We start from the raw sequence: 23163 nt of genomic DNA on the forward strand, positions 1-23163 counted from the left end.
CAGCAGTGGGAGGTGCTGAAGGCCCAGCAAGCCCATCCGCAGCACCCAGCTCACTAACCAGCCTGGAGACACACAGCATGACGTGCAGTTGGTCTGCCTGCCTCTCTTCTTCCGCCCTCAGCCCAGGCTCCCAGACCCTCTTCCTTGTAACCTGAGCCCACCAGGAACCTGGAAGGTTCTGGAAGGTTACCAAACCATGCCCAGCCAGCAACCCAGGCGGCGGCGGGAACAGAGGCTCCTGCTGTGTCCCCAGTCCTAGGTGTACACACCCAGCCGTTTGCATAGCAGGAAGTGTTAAACCAAGAACAAACACACACAGGAGCGGAGCTGTGGGGTGGGGAAAAGGAGCGCTGGGCGTGGGAGGAGGAGGGAGCTGGGGAAGGCAGGTTTTCTTCTCCAAGCCCCTTTGTCAGATCACCCCTCAAGAGCCAAGGGCTTAGCTCCTGGAAGAGCCCCAGCTCTAAGAGAGAGAGGAGGGCTTGAGTCTTTAAAACCGAGGCTTATCAGCTGAGACTTGTGCTGTGGGGGGAGCCCACCAGTCACAGCCCAGGCCGCCTAGCTCATCCCTCCCTCGCCCTTGCCTCTGCTCAAGAAAAAGCCAACCCTGGATGAACAAGCTGGGGAGAAGTGGAGGGACCTACCCTGGGTCACACCCTGGGAGTGGGAGCCCTAGCCTCACGGTTTTTGTCTTGAGAGCACAAGCTGTTAGAAAGGCGAGCCGGGAGGGAGTGTCTTGGCCCCTAAATCTGTTGTTATCTTTATCCAAACAAATGGCACTCAAATCAGGCCCAAAGACAGATGAGAACCCAGCTGGAGTCTAAGAGGGGCCGCTTTAGATGGGAACACACACCTCCCCTTCCTTTGGGGAACGAGTGTGTGGACAAAAATAAACAGGCTCTAACCTGAGCTCTCTCCCAGAATGGGAGAAAATAATAGAATACGCTCTCACTTGGGCTTAAAGAGCTTCCCCCTACAGACTCACTCACCCCTCACAATGACTCCAAGAAGAGAGGATGAATATGAGTATACCCAGTTTGCAGATGGACAGAATGAGGCACAAAGGTTCATTAATCTGCTGAAGGTCTAGAGCTGGCAGGCGGTCAGGTGGGGATTCAAAGCCATTCCTCTGAACCTCTTTCAAATATGCACCCTTTTACTCATAGTAATGACAGCCATGCCCCTTTGTTTAGCATAGCAATTCACAGTTTATAACATGTATTTCTGGGACTTCCCTGGTGGTCCAGTGGTTGAGATGCCAAACTTTCACTGGGGGATTGAGTTCGATCACTGGTCGGGGAACGAAGGTCCTGCATACTGCACAGTGAGGCAAAAAAAAGGCTATAAGGTGGATTTTGGTTGCTTGTCCTCCTTCCTTTGACTGATATTTGAGTGTCTAAGAACGTAGCATTGTACTAGGTCCTCAAAATGATCTTCTCAACCCCATGAAGGACAGAGAGAAGGTAATGGCATTGCTCTCATCTTCAGATGAGGAAACTGAGGCTCAAGGAGGTTATCCATGGCTTACCCAAAGCCATTGTTTTTTAAAATTTTTAAAAATTTAATATTTTTAACTGGGGGGGGGGGGCAGTATCTCATAGCATGTCGGATTATAGTTCCCCAACCAGGGATTGAACCCATGTCCCTTGCATTGGAAGTTCAGAGTCTTAGCCACTGAACAACCAGGGAAGTCCCATCATTGTTTTTTAAAACCAACAACACAAGTCAGAAGGCACGTGGCCCAGTACACACATACACATATCCACACAAACCAAAAGCTGCCTGAAACAGTACTTATTCTTACTACATGGGATACATGCTGACATTTTCTTTCTCATTTGTTTTAAAATGCTAGTTCACCCCTACTTTGCTGATTGAGCAATCCACTAGCAATCAAGACGCGTAGTTTGAAAGGCAGGGCAGTAAGTTTACTATTCATGGCAGCGTCAAGTCTTGCCCCAGCTCCGGCCCCAGACCAGAGTCCTTATCGACCTGCCAAACTGTTCCTCCCCTGAAGAAATAACTGTGAAGATCAACAGATTCCCAGTAAGATTGACCACCAACTCATTCCCCTGTGTTACAAAGCAGCGACACACCTCAACAGTTACTCCTGGGGTAACAAATGGTAAGCCCCCTGGGATACCCGGTGACAACAGCTCACATCACAGCAAGTACATAAATGCAGATCTTACAGTACTTTCTACTGATCTACATCTTCATTTCTTATTCCTCCTTGTTCTGATATCATCTGATGTCTCAGTCTGCAAAACACGCCGGGAAGAGAACTTTCCATGCACAATCACTCTGTATAATATCCAGACGCATCTAATACGCACTTTCTTCAGAGGCAAAAACATCTTACATCTGTGGTTACTTTTACCTTCTGAAAACATTGTATTATTCCCCTCCCAGTCTGATTCTCACAACAACGCCTCCAGCTTGGAGAGGAAACTAAGGCACATTCACAGAGGGAGGCGGTCTGTCTAATACCTCAGAGCTATGGTCCTTCTGAGAAGGACACAGACAGCCTTCCACCTCATTTCCTGTCAGAAGGCCTCAGGATGGTGCTAATGGTTCACTGTTCCAGGGAGGAAGAAGGACTGGGACAGCGGATGACAAAGAGGCCTCAACATGATTGACTGGTAAAGACTGCCCACAGCATCAGCTGGAGGCGGAGGCTAAGATCCCACCTGGACAGAGCACTGTGATCCATTAGTAATGTCTCCACTGTAGTTAGGGATGATGGGGTGTTTGCCACCCTCAACCAGGTGGTGCTTCTTCTTCCACCTTTCCCAGGGCAAGTAACGGTGAACTGGGGCCGAGAGGCATGGGCCTCTTCTGGCAGTGACCTTGGCTGCCAAGCCGTAGGCAGAGCAGTTCCACAGACCTCGGCCCTGGGAAGGACTGGTCCATCTCTCTCTCCAACTCCAAACACAGTCTCAGAGCACAAAGACCCCCAAATACATACTTACTAGCAACAGAGCTTCCAGTTGGTTAATATAGATCTCTTCGCTGGCCAGGAACCCCGAAAGAACCAGCTTCCTCATCTCCAGGCCCTTCCCTGCTTCCACCTGTAAAAGCAGATCAGAATCTGAGCAGCCTGTCTTCTTGCCCCCCCCCCTTAACAGTTTTGCAAGGGGACAAAAGCCAAATACTTATTATAGAAAATTCGGAAAACACAGAAATACAAAAGGGAAAAAAAATCATCCATACTCCTACTGCTCACATCTTGCTTCATTTCTCTTCCATCCTTTTTTTCCCCCATGCTTCCTTATTGATACCCATCTACCCTTATTATCTTCCTGCCTCCAGGAGCTCAAACCCACAACAGACAGAGGAGCCTGGCAGGCTACAGTCCATAGGATCACAGTGTCAGATACAACTGAAGTAACTTAGCACAGCACCCTTATAATGGCTTCCCTGGTGGCTCAGACGGTAAAGAATCTGCGATGCGGGAGACCTGAGTTCAACCCCTGGGTTGGGAAGATCCCCTGGAGAAGGAATGGCTACCCACTCCAGTATTCTTGCCTGAAGAATTTCACAGACAGAGGAGCTTGGCGGGCTACAATCCATGGGGTTACAAAGAGTCAGACACGACTGAGCGACTTACATACTTTCACCCTTATAATAGTGAGCAAGGTAAAAAAAAGAACCTGAGCCTATGTGTGGGAGCAATTTAATGGAGGAGGGGATAGAGACAGTTAAGGGAAATCAGAGTCATGACTGAGATGGGCATGGTCACCTGGAAGGCACAGCAGGGGCCAGAGAAGGTGCTCGATGGAAGACATGTATGAACAGAGAGGAGGAGTAGGATCAGAGATGACAGATGGAAGTGGCCACGGGACTCCCGGCCAAGCGGCCTTCCAGCTACACCTCTGACTGTATCTTCCTGCTCCCGGGAGCTCAATCCCACAATGGAAGGTGCTGGCTGTGGGCCTTCAACCTTACCCCTTGTACCCACCCTGCCCCCAGCATCTCCTGACCCCAACAGGCCTCCTCCCCGCTCCAGAATTCTTTCTCCTCTATGGCAGAGATCATACCCCATTTTTCCTTGAATGGCCACCAACTAGCCAACGTTTCCCGTTGTATCCACAGGATAGATGGGCATGTGTTGAATGAATAAATAAATGAGTGAAGAATCTACTCAAACTCCCCAGTAATCATTTTTTGCAGTATTAAGTGCCACCAACAGTGCCTGGCACAGAGAAAATGCTTGAACACTCTTCGTGAGTGAAAAGACATATAATTCTTCTTGTCATCTAAGATCCCCAAGTCACTCCTAGCCTCTTCTCTCCCTCTCTTCTGCCACACTGAGTCCCCAATCCCTTCAAAGTGTTCTAGCTCATCTAGATTCCTTCCTCTGCTCCACCCTCTTCACTGCTGTAATTGAGTCCCACAGCAACCTACTCCCCACTGGATTCAGACTGCCTTCTGCTTCTCTCTCCTGCCTCCACTGCACTCAGAGTCAGATCCGTCTTCCCAGAATGCCAGCCTACACCTGATGCTTATCAAAGATTTAATACTGCAGAAAGTGATTACTGGGGAATTCAAGTAGGTTCTTCGCTCATTTATTTATTCATTCAACACATGCCCACCTATCCCGTAGATACAATGGAAAACAAGCATTCAATAGCCCTTACTTTCATGTGGCTTATAATCTAGTGGGAAAGAAACATGTTAAAACCAAAGCCAAGGACTTCTCTGGTGGTACAGTGCATAAGAATCCTCCTGCCAATGCAGAGGACATAGGTTCGATTCCTGGTCCAGGAAGATTCCACATGCCATGGAGCAACTAAGCCCACAACTACTGAGCCTGTGTGCCCCAACTGCTGAAGCCCACTTGACCTAGAGCCTGTGCTCTGCAACACAGAGAAGCCACTGCAATAAGAAGCCCACACCACAACCACAGAGTAGCCCCTGCTTACCACAACGAAAACCCAGCACAGCCAAAAATACATAAAGCAAACAAAAACAAAAGCCAAGTAAATATCAATATATGACTATAAAGTGTGATGGGGTCCAGCTTATCCTTTCCTTAAACACCTGCAATGGCTCCCAGCGCCTCTCCCCAGCCTTCCGATCTCTGCAACAGCTGTCTGCCTTCCCAACAGGCCAGAGTGCTTCAGCCTCCAGACTTTGGTTCTAGCCGACCCTGCTGCTTATAATGCCTTCTCCCACGTGAGCACTTCTCTCCTGAAGGCACAGCTGTGGCCCTGGCCCTGTAGCTCTGGCTCCTGAGAAGGGAGTCCGCCGCCCCTGACACATGCCTGATCTTGTTACCTGCCCGGTGATTTTGCAGGGCCTCTGAAGCACCTGTATCTTGCTCCTTTGGACCCTGCCTCCTCCCCCACAAAGCCCAGCACCACATGATGCTCCTGACATGTGGGCACCTGAAACTTATTAAGCCTTTAAGTTCTTTCCACTCTTTCATTCAGCTTCATTGCCCTCTCAAATACCTCTCCGAAGGGGTACTATGTTTTTCCATGATACAAATGGAAACAAACAAATAAGGCTTGAAAAGAAGGAGGGGGCCAGTCCAGAATCACATAGCCAGAAAGTGGCAGAGCTGGGACTCCCTTCTCCTCCCAGGTCCTTGAACACCAAATTCAGGGCTTATCTCCTGCTCTGATAATTCCCTTACTCTTGTGTTCCTTTGTCAAGCTTCAGATGCTTACCTGGAATCTCAAACAGCTCCCTCTTTGGGCATTTAAGCACACACCCTTAGCATAAGCTGAAGCTATGCTAAGCTTCATATTTCTGAAGCTATCAGAAATCTCCTAGGTCCCAGGAGAGCTGCTTTCTCCCTGCTGCTTGGCTGCCCAGCAAGTTCCCACAGGCCTTGCTACCCTTTCCCCAGGTAGGGAACTTAACTCTTGACCTGCTATCAGCAAACCAGTTAGCAAATTTGCTGGAGGCGGTCTTTCCCAGAGTCTCTGAAATAAAACCTGATCTTGTGATTGGACATCCTGTCAAAGATGTCCACCTCCTCAGCCACAAAACCTGCGACTATGTCACCTTAGTGGCAAAAGGGAATTTGCAAATGTGACTAAGGATTTTTAGGTGGGAAGGTTATCCTGGGATTATCAGATAGAGCCCAGGTAAGAGATCTTTTGGGGCTTCCCAGTGGCTCAGTGCTAAGGAAACTGCCTGCAAGGCAGGAGCCACAGGATACACGAGTGTGGTCCCTGGGTCAGGAAAATCCCCTGGAGGAGGGCATGGCAACCCACTCCAGTATTCTTGCCTGGAGAATCCCAAGGACAGAGAAGCCTGATGGGTTACAGTCCACAAGGTCGCAAAGAGTTGGACACGACTGAAGCAACTTAGCACAGCACAGCATGCATGCAAGAGACCTTATGAGCAGGAGACAAGAGGGTCAGGGTCAGAGAAAAGGTGACTAGCTCACAGGAGAAGGAGAGGGGATGGAGGCAGGGACAGGGAGAGATTGAGTGAGAAACTGAAAGACGTGGCACTGCTGGCTTTGAGGACAAAGGATGGGACCACAAGCCAAGGAATGCAGGGGCCTCTAGAAGCCGGAAAAGGCAAGGGAACAGGTCATCTTCCCTAGAGCTTCCAGGAAGAATGCAGCACTGCTGACCCTTGAGACTTGCAAGAGAACAAATCTGTGTAGTTTTAAGCCACCAAATGTGTGGTAGTTGCTTTCGGCAGCATAAGGAGACCAGTATGGGTGCCAAGGTTTAGCGAAAAACAATAGTTACTTATTGATGGCTTCACAAGTACCAGGCACAGTTCTAAGCGCTTTCTGAGGATTAACTCTCTGGAATCCTGCAGTCTGGATGGTATTATCATTATCCTTCCGAGGCACAGAGAAGGGAAACTGCCAGCTGTCTAGAGCTGTGGGAATCATAGGCGGGCAGCACCACCTCCAAGGAATGAGACTGTAGCTTGGAACAGGGCCCGCAGCCCTGGCCCCTGGAGGCAGAGGTCAAGGTCAGACCCTGCTGCTTCTGCCTGACAAGTGGGAACTAGCCCTCTATGTTGGGGGCCAGCACTTCCCTCCTGTATCCCATTTCCTTCCTGTTCCCTGCCAACCGGGGATGTGTCCAAGGGCTTGGCAAACACACTCTCAAGGAAGTCACTTGGGGGCACAGTGTAAGCTTAACTGTAGACCTGGCTGGACCACGTCCAGGGTGAAGAGCTGGTGACTCATGGCTCCCACCAAGCCTTTACATTCCACCCCAGGCACGAGCACAGACCCTGGGGTCAGCCCCCATGACAGCCCAGTGCAGCAGGACCGCTACCTCATGAGACTCCAACCTCGGAGTCCAATCTTGAAAGAATCCCCCCAAAGGCAGCAAGTAGTCACTCCCAAGCAGCCCCACTCTGGGCTGTATTCACTCTGATGTTTTGGCTGGTGAGGGGATGGAGGCAACGGAAAAGGATGTGAAATTAACCATTTTACCAACAGCTAACCTGTTCTCAGTTAACATCCCAATCCTCTTCCATCTTCGCTTTCCTCAGATCCCTGTTCCTGGTTTGGAATTACTTGGAAATTCACAATTCCTTTTTCAGTCCTCCCGGGGCTACTCTCATCCCATAAAACACCAGGGCTCAGGACTTCCCTGGTGGTCCAGTGGTTAAGACTCTGCTCCCATTGCAGGTTGCATGAGTTCAATCCCTGGTCAGGGAACTAACATCCCACCTGCCACATGGTGTGGCCACAAGACAAACAAAAAAGCCACCAGGGCTCAGCATCCATTCACTCATTCCTCACTGTGTGCCCAGCACTGGAGAGACAAAGGAGAGGACAGTTTTGGCCCCCAAAAAGCCCCCCAGAGGCGCCTACATGCCCAGAATCACCAGGGGGAGTTCTCATGAGTTCAGGGCCCTCACAGCCTGTGCCAGGCTGCCTGCCAGTCCTGCACACAGGGAAGCTGCCTTCTGGGCAACACTGTACCCACTTCCTCCCCAAGCAGAGATTATGAAACTCAGCAGCCATGGTGGGCTCAATCATGGCCAGCATTTTACACAACCTGCTGGGCTGAAAGGCTGTCACAGCCTGAGGCCCCAAATCCAAGAGGTCAAGTCACTCTGAAGGGGTCAGTAGCTGCAAGTTAGGCTCAGCTGGCTCAGGCCTGGTCGTCTACAGTCTGGGCTAAAAAAAGCCTCCAAGGGTTTGGCTCCAGGCCAAATCAAGACACTCTCTCCAGGAGCCTTAATCTCCTCCAAGACAGCAATGTGGGCTGAACAGGCAGGACCGCCTGCGATTCCTGAGTCTTAGCCAAGTGGCTCTGCAGACAGCAGAACTCAGCCCATTGGCCACACCAGTCTGCAAGGGGTAAGGAGGTGGGGGTGGGGCTGTCTGGTCAGAGTCGATGCCACTGAGTCTAGGTGCTGTGTCCATGCCGCTGTGTCCATGCCGAGCATCAGCCTCAGAATAGTTGGCTCCTCCCTGAGTTGAGTCGATGCAGGGAACCCAGCCATTCTTTCCTCTTCCCAGCCCTAAGCACTGGGAAGTTCTCTTTCAGTTAGTTCCTCAGCAGAATGGAGAGCAGAGGACAGGGGCCACTGCTGGGGGACTCTCCTGAAAGGTGGATCCCCGAGCTCCCTGCTGTCTGAAGCCACAGGCAGGCCCCACGGGGTCCAGCAGTGGTTCCATCGTTCAGTTGTTCACATCCCACATCTTTGCAGTTGTGTCATACTCACATACCACCAGCATGCTTACTTAATACTGTTCTTTACAACAACTGGCTTCTTAAAAGCACAGCCTTGGGCTTTCTTGGTGACTCAGAGATAAAGAATCAGCCTGCCAATGCAGGAGATACGGGTTCAATCCCTGGTCCGGGAAGATCCCACATACTGCAGAGCACCTAAGCCTATTACACCACAACTATTGGGCCTGCGCTCTAGAGCCTGGGAACCACAACCGCTGGAGCCCATGTGCTCTAGAGCTTGTGCTCCCCAACAAGAGAAGCCACCACAATAAGGAGCCCACAGACTACTAGAGAGTAGCCCCTGCTCGCCGCAACTAGAGAAAAGCTTGTGCAGTAACAAAGACCCAGCACAGCCAAAAACAAATAAATAAGTGGAATTAAACAACAACAAAAAAACCCACAGCCTTATCCCAAGCATTGTATTTGAAAGCACAGGAAAGTACAATCAAACCCGCACCAGCTGCAGTGGAAGCTCGGCGTCTTAACCACTGGACCACCAATCAAGTTCCTATTTTTTTTCTAAGATACATTAAAATGTATGCCTAACTGTTAAAGTGCAAAATCTATATCTAGGTGCTACCTCAAATCATCTCTCAAATCATCTCACCTGTGGCTCACACTTCAGGGAAAAACCTGAGTAGGGAACACAGGCATGGCCATTGCTGCACATGGTCGGGGGGAGGAGCAGAGATTTGGACAAGTGAAACAGAAACACAGGCAGTTGATAATCCATTCAAAATTGGCACAGAATTCACCTGAAGAGTTAATCTGCATTATAAAAGGATTTTAAAATTCCTGACAATTGAGTTCCTTTACATAGCAGCTTTTACATAGCAAGGCCTCTATCAGCCCTAGGTACCTTTAAATAGAATCGTATGCAAGATTTGGAGGACGTACACAACACCTTACAGAGGGGAGGTGATGCTGTTCTCAGTATTCATGCATTATTCTTATAGACTATTAACTACCCAAAGGGAGCTGTGGGTTGAAACACAGCTCCAAGCTCCATGGAGAAAACCACGGCCATCTTCGTAACTGTCCCCTGGGCAGGATGAAGCATTTCAGAAACTACACTGAAAACAGGATTGATTTGACCTGTATAATAGGACTGGTGTTTGGACACTGTTGAAGGTAAGTATTCCTGAAGTAAAGTAATAGCAAAGAGAGAATGGCCCTGGACTCCTACCAGCTGCTGAGAAGAGTCTACCATGCAGGAGTGTGCCAAGTCCAGGACAGCAGCACACCCTCCGGAAAGGAGCCTTGACCTCACTGGTGTACATGGCCACCCGCACACACACACCCACACCCATCCCTGACTCAATGAGAAGCAGTCTCTCCTAATCTAAATTTAGTACCCTTTGATCAGAACCCTTCTCCTGGCTCCGCCTACTTTCTCATTATATTCCTATTATCTAGGCACTTGCCCCCTTGCTCTGAACTCTTTATGAGAGAGGATTAAGTCTTTTTCACTTCCTCTCCTCCCCAGTGCCAGGCATCCTGCTTTGACTAGAACAGGACCTGAGTGTTTGTTGAATGAATCTGCAAGCTTTCTGCCTGCTTTTCCCTCTATAGATGGCCAAGCCTGGTAGTGGAGAAGGGCTTCCTAGATGTGTTCAGGCTGAGACGGGGGGGCCTGGAATTCCCCAACACTCAGGAAAGGGCCCTTCCCCCTGGAGACAGGTCCAGGAACACTGTGGTGGCAGGGCAGGGGGGAGGACTTAGCCAGGCACTCACAGGGCTCGGGGAGGAACAGCATTTTTAGTTATGACGTGTACCTAAGCCCCCATGGCATCCACATGCTTCCTCCTTACAAGGCCAGGGACATCAAGCCTCACTCATCCCACCAATCCACTGGACACCAGCCACACACCAGGCTCTGTGCAGTGCCCACCATGAATACAAAAGGGCTCTGCCCTCAAGAACAGAATCAAGGAGGCAGAGTCTGGAGTGCCAAACAGAATGAAATATGGACTAGGCCGGTATAAATCAGGGAGGAGACCCATAAGGCAGCACAGGAGTGGGGTCCCATCTGTGCTGGGGAGGGCATCTCAGGGAAGGACCATTAGGAACCCACATAGGTCCCATCCCACGCACCACTAAACTCCCAGCAGGTGCTCTTGGTTCATAACCAAACTTCTCCCCATCCTGCTCCTGGGATGGCTGGTCAGACCCCAAGGGCAAGGCCCCAGGGGCCCAGTGAGAGACATGACTTACTCCAGTGTGCCAGGTTAGCACCGAATGAGCAACCCAGGGGTGGGGCATCAGCCACTGCCAGCCTCCCATTATAGCTCCTCTCTGCCCCACACCCAGGCCTACAGCTACTGCTCCACCCCTTCCACACATCAGCCATCTACCTTGGGCCTGCAGTCTATTTTTACCTCCATTAGCTCCTCCTAGGAACCACACTGTAGCCCAGATGGGGCAGGGCTCTGATGCCCATCTCACAGGAGAGACAAAGGGGCCCAGGGAGGCTCAGTGACAGTAGCCTCCTGCCCACAACAAGGCTCTGTGCACCACGCCCTCTGGGGTGAAGTGTTGCCAGGGCAGACGGGCTGGGGGGCCCAGAGACAGGCGCTCTGTGTTAGGTAGCCTGGCTTGCACCCTGAGAACTCCCTGCCATACGTTCTCACTGGCCCTCCCTTCAAGCCGCAGAACAGGGAGGAGGTGAGCAAAACACTGAGGTCAGAGCTCTAAGAAGCGGGCCTAGGTGAAGGAAAGGAAGAATATAGTGTGGTGTGCAGCACTGGTGTGCTTTCAAGTGGGAGCCCGGCCCCTGGGGCGCAGGTGAAGGGTCGGAGGCAGTCCTGCCCCTCCCACTCCACCTTCAAGGCAACTTCTCCAACTAGACAAGGGCACGGCTGTGGAGAATGCCCATAGCCCAGCGTCGGGGGGCTGTTATGCTTCCTACCAGTGCCCACCTTGGGTAAAGTGCCTTATCCACCCAGCTCCGGCCTCCAAGTCGGCTGTTATCTCCCCTCTTCGGCTCATCCAACTCTTTTCCTTCAAGGAAGCCCAGTGATCCCTGGTTCTGGATCCCTCCAAACACCCCGAGCCCTGGCCCAGGTGCTCCAAGTCTCCTAGCCGGGAAGAGCGAGGGCCCCCTTGGCCTGAACTTCCCAAGTGTTTCCCTGCTGCCATGGAAACAAGGAATTACAGCCTTCAGGTTTCAGGTCAGCCGGCTCCTGGGGGGCGGGGGGGGGACGGACGCAGGCTCACACCCCTGGCGTGCCCCCCAGGTGACTCATATCACTGCCAGAGAAAAAGCCACCGCTACCCACCCCCCCACCAAGCTGGTCTGGGGAAAGCCAGCAGCCACTCCCCTCCGAGGACAACTGGTCCAAGGGGAGGAGGCGGGCACTGCACCTCTCCCCCGGGAACAACTGCCCAGAGCACAGCCCATCGCATCCCCTGGCGGGCGGGCGGCCGGCCCCCTCTCGGGTTGGGGTGCTCCAGCTCAGCCACGAGGCTGGTGCGCAAACCAGCCATTTCTGCAGTCAGAGCCGCGAGCCCTGCCCCCTCCCCCGACAAGCATCCAGGGCGTGTCACATTCCCACCTTCACAGTCACCAAGAAGGGGGACCCTGAGCTGGGGCTGGTAGGGGTTCCCAGCTCGCACTCCTCCAGCAGAAACACATCTTCATCCTCCAGGACCTTGTCCAAAAAGCCTATCGCCTCCTCTTCCTCTTCCATGGCAGCCGGAGCCGCGGAGGGCAAACAGGAAGCGGGGTCCCGGCGGCAGCAACGGCAGCAGCCGTGGCCGCCGGCGCCCGGGAGGGAGCGGGGCGGGCCGGCGGGGACTGGAAGAGCGCGCGGGGCAGGCCTATACCAGCACGCGGGCCTCCCCGGAGTCCGTCCTGGCGCCCGGCCACCGGCTGCCGATGAAAGGGTCCATTATGAACCTTCTCGGGCCGCCGGCTCCCGGCCCTCCCGGAGAAAGGGGAAGCGGGGCGGCCCCGCGGGTCCCGACCGCCTCTCGCGGGGAGCTCCAGCCGCCGCCGCTGCCGCCGCCGCGATCCCGGGGCCCGCGCGCCCCTGCCCGCCGTGCGCGCCGGCTCTCCGGGCAGGCGGGGCCCCGCTCCCCGCGCCGCTCCCAGCCCGGCCCGGGCGCCCCGCCGCCGCCGCCGGCCGCTCGGATCCCGCCCTCCTGGACGCCGAGGCTCGCGTTCGCTCTCAAGACACAGGAAATGCACGACTCGACGGGCGAGGTGGAGCCGTTCCCCTCTCTGCGGTCGCCGGGCCAGCCGGCCGGCGGGAGGCTCTGGGAGCGCGGAGGAGGGGCGACGAGGCCGCAGCCGGGCCGGGCGCGGGGGGAGGTCCGCTTCCCAGAGACAGGCTTTTATTTACGGCCCCTCACCGGCCCCGCGGGCTGGGCGGGCCGGCGGGCGGGGGCGGAGCGGAGGAGCAGCTGCCCGCAGAGCCTCGCGGGCCCCCGGGCCAACCTCGGCGTCACCTTGGGATGCCGACAAGCCCCTTGTCACTTCCGCCCCAGGCTCTGACACCTTTAGGCCTGGTGAGAAACCATAGTTTCCATCGCCACCGTGGTTGGGGGAAGAAGGCTTTGTGCAAAGGAGGCCTGACTTGCTTTCCCGAGGCAGAAGCACAAGTGCCAGCCAAGGGTTGCAGCGGGGGCCGCCTGGGGCCGCCAGAGGTACCACACCTCTTACTTACAGATGCTGCTGAGATTAGCAGCACCACACCTCTTTGGGGCTCTTCTCCTTCAAGAAGGGCCTCTGGGCCCAGTAGAACCAGCCCCACAGGGAAGGGTACACTGAAGCCAGGACCACGAGCATTGCCAGCCCTGCCCATCCCAGCCTGCTTCCCCGAGTTTCCCATGCTTCCAGAAGCTAAATCCATCCGCACATCCCCCGGTTCCCCTGGCCCCATCCAGAGATGTATCAATACATCCACCTACTCTTGCCGAGGAGTTTCAGGGCGGCAGCTGGGAAAAGCTCTTTCACAACACAACATCTAGGACAAAGGTTGCAAACTCCAGGCCCCAGGAGGGTGCGGGTAAGATAGGTTAGTGAAGTGAGACAGGTAGGGACCAGGTGAATTCAAGAAAGTGTCACTCAACTCCAGCTGCTGGCTGCCAGGGGCAGTGCAGGCTCAAGGTTGCGCCCCGCACCCCACCCCCCACCCCCCACCGTCTTGGATTGTTCCAGAGAAGCCGGAATCTGGATTCTTAAGTGAGAGCTCTCAATTTGAAAATGATGGCAGAGGGACTTCTCTGGCAGTCCAGTGGTTAAGACTTCCCTTTCCAATGCAGAGGGTGCGGGTTCCCTGGCTCAGGAGCTAAGATCCCACATGCCTCTGGGCCAAAAAACCAAAATATGAAACAGAAGCAATATTGTAACAAACTCAACAAAGACTTTAAAAATGGTCCACATCAAGACAATAAAAATAAAAAATAAACGATGGCAGGTAAGTTATATTTAAGAAACAAAACAAGGTGCAGTCTAAATGAAACATCTGTGCACTGAATCAGGCTTACAGACAAGACTGCTGCATTCTTGCAACTGGTTGTTTCTTTGAGGGAAGTTTGGGAGAGTGTGTGTGTGTGTGTGTGTGTGTGTGTGTGTGTGTGTGTGCGCGCGCGCGCGCATGAGGGTGAGGGTGGGGGTGGGGGGTGGGGAGAGGGTGTTGGAGGATGGCCCTGGAATATCACCTCTGTCCCATTTCCTCCTGGTATCTTGGAATCAAATTTACCTTCACACATGATCAGTCTACCACTTTGTAAACCTGTATACTAAATGCCTGATGAACAGAGTGCCTGATGAACTATGGACAGAGGTTCGTGACATTGTACAGGAGACAGGGATCAAGAAAATCCCCATGGAAAAGAAATGCAAAAAAGCAAAATGGCTGTCTGAGGAGATCTTACAGATAGCTGGGAAGAAAAGAGAAGGGAAAAGCAAAGGAGAAAAGGAAAGATATTCTCATCTGAATGCAGAGTTCCAAAGAATAGCAAGGAGAGATAAGAAAGCCTTCCTCAGCGATCAGTGCAAACAAATAGAGGAAAACAACAGATTGGGAAAGACTAGAGACCTCTTCAAGAAAATTAGAGATACCAAAGGAACATTTCATGCAAAGACAGGCTCGATAAAGGACAGAAATGGTATGGACCTAACAGAAGCAGAAGAGATTAAGAAGAGGTGGCAAGAATACACAGAAGAACTGTACAAAAAAGATCTTCACGACCCAGATAATCACGATGGTGTGATCACTCACCTAGAGCCAGACATCCTGGAATGCGAAGTCAAGTGGGCCTTAGAAAGCATCACTACGAACAAAGCTAGTGGAAGTGATGGAATTCCAGTTGAGCTATTTCAAATCCTCAAAGGTGATGCTGTGAAAGTGCTGCACTCGATATGCCAGCAAATTTGGAAAACTCAGCAGTGGCCACAGGACTGGAAAAGGTCAGTTTTCGTTCCAATCCCAAAGAAAGGCAATGACAAAGAATGCTCAAACTACCGCACAATTGCACTCATCTCACACGCTAGTAAAATAATGCTCAAAATTCTCCAAGCCAAGCTTCAGCAATACGTGAACCATGAACTTCCAGATGTTCAAGCTGGTTTTAGAAAAGGCAGAGGAACCAGAGATCAAATTGCCAATATCCACTGGAGCATCGAAAAAGCAAGAGAGTTCCAGAAAAACATCTATTTCTGCTTTATTGACTATGCCAAAGCCTTTGACTGTGTGGATCACAATAAACTGTGGAAAATTCTGAAAGAGATGGGAATACCAGACCAACTGACCTGTCTCTTGAGAAACCTGTATGCAGGTCAGGAAGCAACAGTTAGAACTGGACATGGAACAACAGACTGGTTCCAAATAGGAAAAGGAGTACGTCAAGGCTGTATATTGTCACCCTGCTTATTTAACTTATATGCAGAGTACATCATGAGAAACGCTGGGCTGGAGGAAACACAAGCTGGAATCAAGATTGCCGGGAGAAATATCAATAACCTCAGATATGCGGATGACACCACCCTTATGGCAGAAAGTGAAGAAGAACTAAAGAGCCTCTTGATGAAGGTGAAGGAGGAGAGTGAAAAAGTTGGCTTAAAGCTCAACGTTCAGAAAACTAAGATCATGGCATCTGGTCCCATCACTCCATGGGAAATAGATGGGGAAACAGTGGAAACAGTGTCAGACTTCACTTTTTTGGGCTCCAGAATCACTGCTGATGGTGACTGCAGCCATGAAATTAAAAGACGCTTACTCCTTGGAAGGAAGGTTATGGCCAACCTAGATAGCATGTTTAAAAGCAGAGACATTACTTTGCCAACAAAAGTCCGTCTAGTCACGGCTATGGTTTTTCCAGTGGTCATGTATGGATGTGAGAGTTGGACGGTGAAGAAAGCTGAGCGCCGCAGAATTGATGCTTTTGAACTGTGGTGTTGGAGAAGACTCTTGAGAGTCCCTTGGACTGCAAGGAGATCCAATCAATCCATCTTAAAGGAGATCAATCCTGGGTGTTCATTGGAAGGTCTGATGTTGAAGCTGAAGCTCCAATACTTTGGCCACCTCATGCGAAGGGTTGACTCATTGGAAAAGACCCTAATGCTGGGTAGGATTGGGGGCGGGAGGAGAAGGGGACGACAGAGGATGAGATGGTTGGATGGCATCACCGACTCGATGAACATGGGTTTGGGTAGACTCCGGGAGTTGGTGATGGACAGAGAGGCCTGGCGTGCTGCAATTCATGGGGTCGCAGAGAGTCGGACACGACTGAGCGACTGAACTGAACTGAACTGAATAGTAAATGCCACCAACCAGGCAGGTCAAGTGAACACTCTGGATTCTGAGTAATGAGCCAAGAAGCTCCAACTCCACTTAAGCATCCCCCATCTGCCCCTACCCTGCCAATCTCCCACCAGCCCCTAAACCATGTCTCTAGTCGAGTATTTCCTCGAAATCTTCCTGGTGTTTCTAGCTCACAAGTGACTCTCAGTACACAGTTGCCAGGACCAGCCAGTGTGGTTCTTAATGGTGCAGTGTCTGAGTTGTCCCTAATGCCTTGTGTGTCTACCAGGACCTCCTTATGCAATGGTGCATCCCCATCTGGTGGCAGGTGTATGGCCATAGAGGGAAGAGTCCAGCTCTTTGGGACTCATTTGGAAATGCATTCCAAAGTGGGGGTCAACCATGCGCCACCCTGGGCCCACCTGGTGTCATCACCTCTTCTTCCAACTGAGCATCTCAGCTGAGAATAGGGCCATTGGTTGAGCCTCCAGGCTGGGTGGAGGGGTTGAGGAAGAGGGAGGAGGGAAAAGGAGAGGAGTGGATGTGGTTTCTCATCCCAACTTCTCCCCAAATCTTTGAAAGTTCCGATCTCAAGGTGGGGCTCCTGCCCTTCTGCTACAGCTGAAAACCTGTCTTCTCCGGTAAATGATTTCTGTCACTATAGCTGAAATACAGACCAAGGGATTTGGCGTAAGTTCTCTGGGGCCTCAGGGCTGACGGGGTTCCACACGGGCACACCCCACCCTACACCCGCCCTCTCCATCAGTCCCTGTCCCTGCCCTGGCTGGGTTATATATAGCCAGGGCACATCAGAAGGGCCACAATTCCTCATCTGGTTTGGGCGGGTAAGGCTGTTCTCAGGGCTTGGGAACAACCAGGACTGGCATTCCCCAGGACACAAGTGTGCCAGCCCAGGGCTCTGTGCCAGTCTCCCAGGCTCCGAGTGCATGGCATATGGGGCTGCCCTCACTGGTCAGACAAGCAGGTGGCATGGGAGAAGAGCCTAACAGCCTGAGGGCCCCCCATCTGCCTTCCCCCACCCAAAGGAACATGAGGGGCCCTGAGGGGTCTCCTAGAAGTATCCCCCTCTCTGTTTCCCCAGGCCCCTCCCCAGCAGGGCAGGATCAACATCCACTTCTTCCGAACCCTGAAACCTCTCAGAAGCTGCTCCCTGAACATCCAAAGGCTCTCCACTCCACCGGTCCCGGGGCTGGCTGGAAATTCCGGTGAGTAACTCGAGTGCCCTTCCATCTCCCCTGGGCACACAGACTCCACTCAGAGGCTCTCAGTCCTGCCCGTGGAGGGAATGACTCACAAGTCCCAGGGGGTGTCCCCTCCCTTTCCACTGCCCGTGCCCTGAGCCGGCCCTGGACCGGGCTTCCTCCCTGTGTCCTCTGCAGCTCTGCCTGCTCCGCCTCGCTCCCAGTACTCCTCTCCAGAGAAGCCGCCTGCTCCAAAGGCCTCGCAGCTGCTGTATTCCCAAGTCACAGGCCCCCTTCTCCACTCCTTGGCCTCCGCAGTCTGGACGCTCTTAAACCCCTCAGCTCCCATGGCCATGTCAGTGCTGCCTCTGACCACTCTGGTTTAGGCTGGCCCTTCTCTCTCCTGCCCCCTAGAAGATGCAGTCACCCAGTCAGAGCCAGGCCTCCGCACTTTGCTCTCTATCCTTGGGGAACTCATCCCCCGTCACCGCTAGCCCGTCCCCATCTGCAGCCCCAGTGTCCTGCTCTGCTCCCAGTGTGACATCTGAGCTGTCGGCTGGTTCTCCTCACTTGGACATCCCACTGGCAGCCCCTCAAACTCCACCTCTCCAGACCAAACGACCCTTCTGCCCCTCTCACCCAGCTTCCCCTCTGGCTTCTCCACTTCTGTTGGCGGGGTCACCATCTTGTGACTGTTCCTTCCCTCAGGCCCCACATCCTTTTTACCAAGTCACTTAGTGCTTCCTTCTTTTCCTTTTCCAAAGCCACCACCCCAACCAGGGTTTGCAGCATCTCACACTACACAACCGCAACAATATTCCTCTTTGATTCCTGATCTTGTCTGTCCATCTGATGGTTCATTCATACCCAGAGAAGGCCTGGCATTACAAATACACAAACCTGGGGGACACAGCCCTTGCTATTAGAATGCTCTCAACTCAAACTTCCCTGGTGGTCCAGTGGTTAAGACTCCAAGCTCCCACTGCAAGGGCCATGGGTTCAATCCCTGGTTGGGGAGGATCCCATGCATGCCTCGTGGCAAAAAAAAAAAAAAAAAATGAGGAATGCTCTCAACTCAACTCAGAGAGGGTGACGGGCCTATAAACAGATGAGGCAGTATTCTCACTGGTCAACACAGCCGGAACAGAGGACAAAGGCACTAATCCTGCCTGAGAGGAAAAGCTTCACAGGAGAGTGGTTTCTGAGCAGCATCTTGAAAAGGGGAAGGGCTTCCAGGCAAAGGGAGGAAAAGGTTTTGTAAGGAACCCCAGGAAACACAGCAGGACAGAAGAGAAAAGGGGCAGGTGATGAACTTGGAGGGGTGGGCAGGAACCACTCCGTGGAGGGCAAAGGGCATGGGCTCCCCTATGGGCAAGGGGCATGGATTGAGATTTCGGAACCCATCAAGCCTACACTTTTCCAAGCAATCAACAGTTTACTCTCCCCAACCCAGCAGCCTTCTCTCACACTCTTCTCCGTCCCCTCATTCCCTTACCCACTCCATCAACAAGTATCTACTCATTGCCTGCAGTGCCTGCCAGGTGCTGGAGTAGCCCTCAGAACGCAGCCACCAGCGAGAGGATTTGTCTACCTCCAGGGAGCTGACGGTCTCAGGGACAGACTGGCCACCACTCGCCAAGGTAGGGCCAGGGGAAGGGTGCAATCTCAGAACTATCGGGCCGAGGTACAACCCTTTCAGAAAGAATAACTCGGAAATATCTATTGTGATTTAAAATGTTCACACCCTCTGACTCAGCATCTCCACTTTATGGGATTTTTCTGCAAAACATTTCTACAAGGGCTCAAAGATCTCTGCACAAAGACATTCACTGCAACGATGGTTAAATCAGTAAAAGACTGGAAACAGTCAAAATGTCCATTTGACGGGGACTGGCCAAGTGAATTATGGTATGTCCATTAAAAGAAACACTACATACAGTTGTGAAGGAGAATGAGGTAGGTCTTTAATTACTGATATACAAGATGTCCAAGACTTATTAAGTAAAATAACCAGAGCAAATTGCATAAAGTATCAATAGTATGATCCCACTTTTTTTTTGTTGTTGTTGTTATCTGCCCCTGCTTTTGGGGAGCAGACACTCTTGCCATACGTGGATTCCCACTTAATTTGGAAATTTCCTTAAATTATGAGTCAGTGTCAATGTCATTTTTAGTCCATTTATACTAACTGTGCTTAGTTAATTTCCCCCAGTAAGTGTAGTCTGAAGTGAGATTTGCTTAAGGTGGGCTGCTGACTAGTCCTCTTGAAAACAACACTCGTGAGGGAGTGGAAGGAGAAGTGGAAAGCTTCAGCCAGGCCCACGAGGAGCTCTGAAGCTTGGACAGTATATTGTTTTCCCCAAATTGAGGCAATGAGGCTGGACCTTTCTACCCCCATGTGGACCAGTCATTGGATGCAGCAGGTATCCAGGAAAGAGAAAGCAGATCCCTTTCACCTGGGTAGTTCCTAAGGGAGCCTTCACTCTTAGCTGTCAGCAGCCAACACGTCCAACAGCAACTGGGGGAATGAGTGTTTCAGTCCTCAGTAGGGGCTTCACAGGTGGCGCTAGTGGTAAAGAACCTGCTTGCTAATACTGGAGACATAAGAGATGCAGATTCAATCCCTGGGTCTGGAAGAGCCCTTGGAGGAAAGCATGGCAACCACTCCAGTATTCTTGCCTGGAGAATCCCATGGACAGAGGAGCCTGGCGGACTTCAGTCCATGGGGTCGCAGAGTTGGACACGACTTAGTGACTAAACAACAACAATATATACATATACACATATATATAGAATGTGTGTATATACATATAAATATATATAATGCATATATAATGTATTTATATATAAATATATAATGTATAAGTAAATATATACATATTATATAATGTATTCATATATATACATAAAAATGTATTTTATGTATATAATATCTCACTTGGAAAAATAAGGAAAAATATACAACCATCTCTTAACAGACATTCTCTCTGTAAAAGGAGACTTAAGGAGACTTTCACTTTCCATATTATACATTTCTGTAGTTAGAATTTTCAGTGATATAATCAAAAAATAAAGAAGTTAAAAAAAGAAGTGTGTTACGTGCTACAATTGGGAAAGTAGACTGAGCTCTGGGGGCGCAAGGCACGCACATCTGATGCAGCAAAGGGGAGTCACAGGAAGCTCTCCAGAGAAGGTGACCTTAAAACTCCTCCCTGGGACTTCCCTGGTGGTTCAGTGGTTAGGACTAGGCACTTCCACTGCAGCAGGAGAGGATGCAATCCCCAGTTGGGGAACTAAGATCCAGCACGCCACGAGGCACAGCCAAAAGAGTAAAACAAAAGCAAAACTCCTACCTGAAAGTGAACAGTGACTAGCCATGCCAGTGTGGACGCGCGGACAGACAGGACAGCATGAGGCACAATGAAATGAGTTCAGTCTGGGTGGCAAGTCTTCCTTCATTCAACTAGTACTTACTGGGCATCTCTGATGTGCCAGGCACAGTTCTAGGTACTAGAGTTTGCAATGAGCAAACACTTCAGTACAAAACTGACAAAGCTCCATGGCGGAGCTCACGTTCTAGTTGGAGGGCTGGTGACGCGGTTGCAGAGGTGGGCAGCAGTCAAGTGGTCAGGTTAGGCATGGTCTTGACAGCATTGCTAGGGGCAGGCATGGAAAAATCTGACTGGGAGTGACCGGACAGCGTTTCAATGTGTCCCTCCCGCTGACATCAGATTACTCTTTCTAACACATTGCTCACTCTGTGCCCAGCAGGAAGCCACCAAGTCAGCCCAAACAAGGACAGTGGGGCCCTTGCTGATGACTCAACTGATCACATTGTTGACAACAACCACCTCTGCTGTTTGCTGTCCCCTGAAACGGCCAGGCGCAGTCTTGCCTCCAGGCCTGATCCTGGCTTGGAGCCCCCTCTCCCTCTTCTCTGCTTATCCCTGGCCCTTCCTACTTCCTTGGCAGGAACTCAAGCCCCACCCCTGTTTTCCAGAGCTCATCAGACCCTGGGCCAATGAGAACTGACCCCAGGGGCCAGTGCCACGGGTAGACACAGGGTCAGCATCCACCACAGATAAAATCAGGTTCATCATCTTCTTGATAATCAGCCTCCACCCTCTGACTTCCCTTTTTCTGCTATAGCAGAAGTCACTACAAACATCACGTCGAGTTCAATCACATGAAGCAAATGTTGGATATAAGCCAGTACATGACACTGTTTATACAGTAAAACAAAAACGAAATAAAAAAACTCTCCTGGATTTTAGACTGGAATCCTTGTTCTGCCTCTTACCAGCTCTGTGACCCTGGGCAAGTCATTCAAACTCTCTAGGCCTCGGTTTCCTCATCTGTAAAATGGGGATAATTCTAACACCAACTCTAGGTTTGCTGAGGGCTTCCCAGGTGGCACTAGTGGTAAAGAATCCATCTGCCAATGCAGGACACATAAGAGATACAGTTTCGATCCCTGGGTCAGGAAGGTCCCCTGGAAGAGGGCATGGCAACCCACTCCAGTATTCCTGCCTAGAAAATCCCATGGACAAAGGAGCCTGGTGGGCTACAGTCCACGGGGGTCACACAGAGTCGGACACGACTGAGCAACTTGCATACTGCATAGCATATATGCTAGGTTTGCTGGGAGGACTAGTACACATGGGGCAGTGTCTGGCATGTGTCGAGTCCTTGGCAGGCACCAGCTGTTCTCCTCTTCTTTGGCAGGGGTGGTGGGGTGTGGAGAGTGCAGGAAAGGGGAGCCCTAGCCCAATCCCAGCCTCACCTCCCACCTCATCCAGTGAACCCAGTGCTCCGGCCCCACCAGACCATTCCCCTCTTCTCACACCTCCAGAGGTCTTCCCACATTCCAGAACTTAAACAGCCCCCTTTATCTAGAATGTGCTTCCTGACCAGTGCCCAGGCAGAACACTACCTACTTTCTGAGGCTGCCTCCTCCATGCTGCCTTCCTTGATTCCCCCACCTGAGGCCATATGGCTTCTTCCTTGAGATGCTGTATTAATACATCTCTCAAGCCTTGAAATTGAGGGATTGTGTGCATGTGTGTGCATATGTGTGTGTGAATGGGGGGCGGGTGAGGGGCAATTCCTGTTTATCCCACAGCACCCATAACAAGATCTTATAAAAGGTGTGCGCTGGTGGTTTAGTGGTTAGGCCTGGTCGGGGAACTGAGATCCTACAAGCTGCAGCCAAAAAAAAAAAAAGGTAGGTGCTGAGAAAACACATAGTGAATAGAACTTACCTCAGGAGGTTTACAGGGCAAGACAAAGGGTCTCTCAAGAAGATAAAGCAAGAGGTTCATGCTGGGTGGATGGTACCTGAGGAAACTGGTCATCCACCGTGACACCCTCCAGAGGGGCCTCTGCCTCCCAGGCATGCTGAGGGGAGCGCTGAGCCACCTCTGCTAGGACTAGAGTGGGGGTGGGAGGGCCCAAGGACAGCCAGCGCTGGGGACCCATGGAGAACCGGGTTCACATGCCGGGAGAGGTTCAAAGACAACGATCACCTCAGGAGCTGTCCTCCTT

At 51.7% G+C, this 23163-nt stretch overlaps 1 protein-coding gene across 10 annotated transcripts in view; it reads right to left on the bottom strand.

Annotated features, from left to right (window-relative positions):
- The window catches only part of ABR (ABR activator of RhoGEF and GTPase), a 191486-nt gene that overhangs the window by 71340 nt on the left and 96983 nt on the right, over positions 1-23163 (bottom strand). For 7 of the 10 annotated variants that reach the window (XM_081580131.1, XM_081580138.1, XM_081580136.1 and 4 more), the window contains exon 3: positions 2970-3068. In XM_081580131.1, coding sequence (XP_081436257.1) covers positions 2970-3068 — 99 coding nt within the window. The other 3 variants (XM_081580141.1, XM_081580139.1, XM_081580135.1) reach the window with 3 other exon arrangements.

The sequence above is a fragment of the Giraffa tippelskirchi genome, chromosome 3 (assembly GCF_054371585.1).
Source record: "Giraffa tippelskirchi isolate mGirTip1 chromosome 3, T2T-mGirTip1v1.2.pri, whole genome shotgun sequence".
In the NCBI taxonomy this organism is placed as follows: Eukaryota; Metazoa; Chordata; class Mammalia; order Artiodactyla; family Giraffidae; genus Giraffa; species Giraffa tippelskirchi.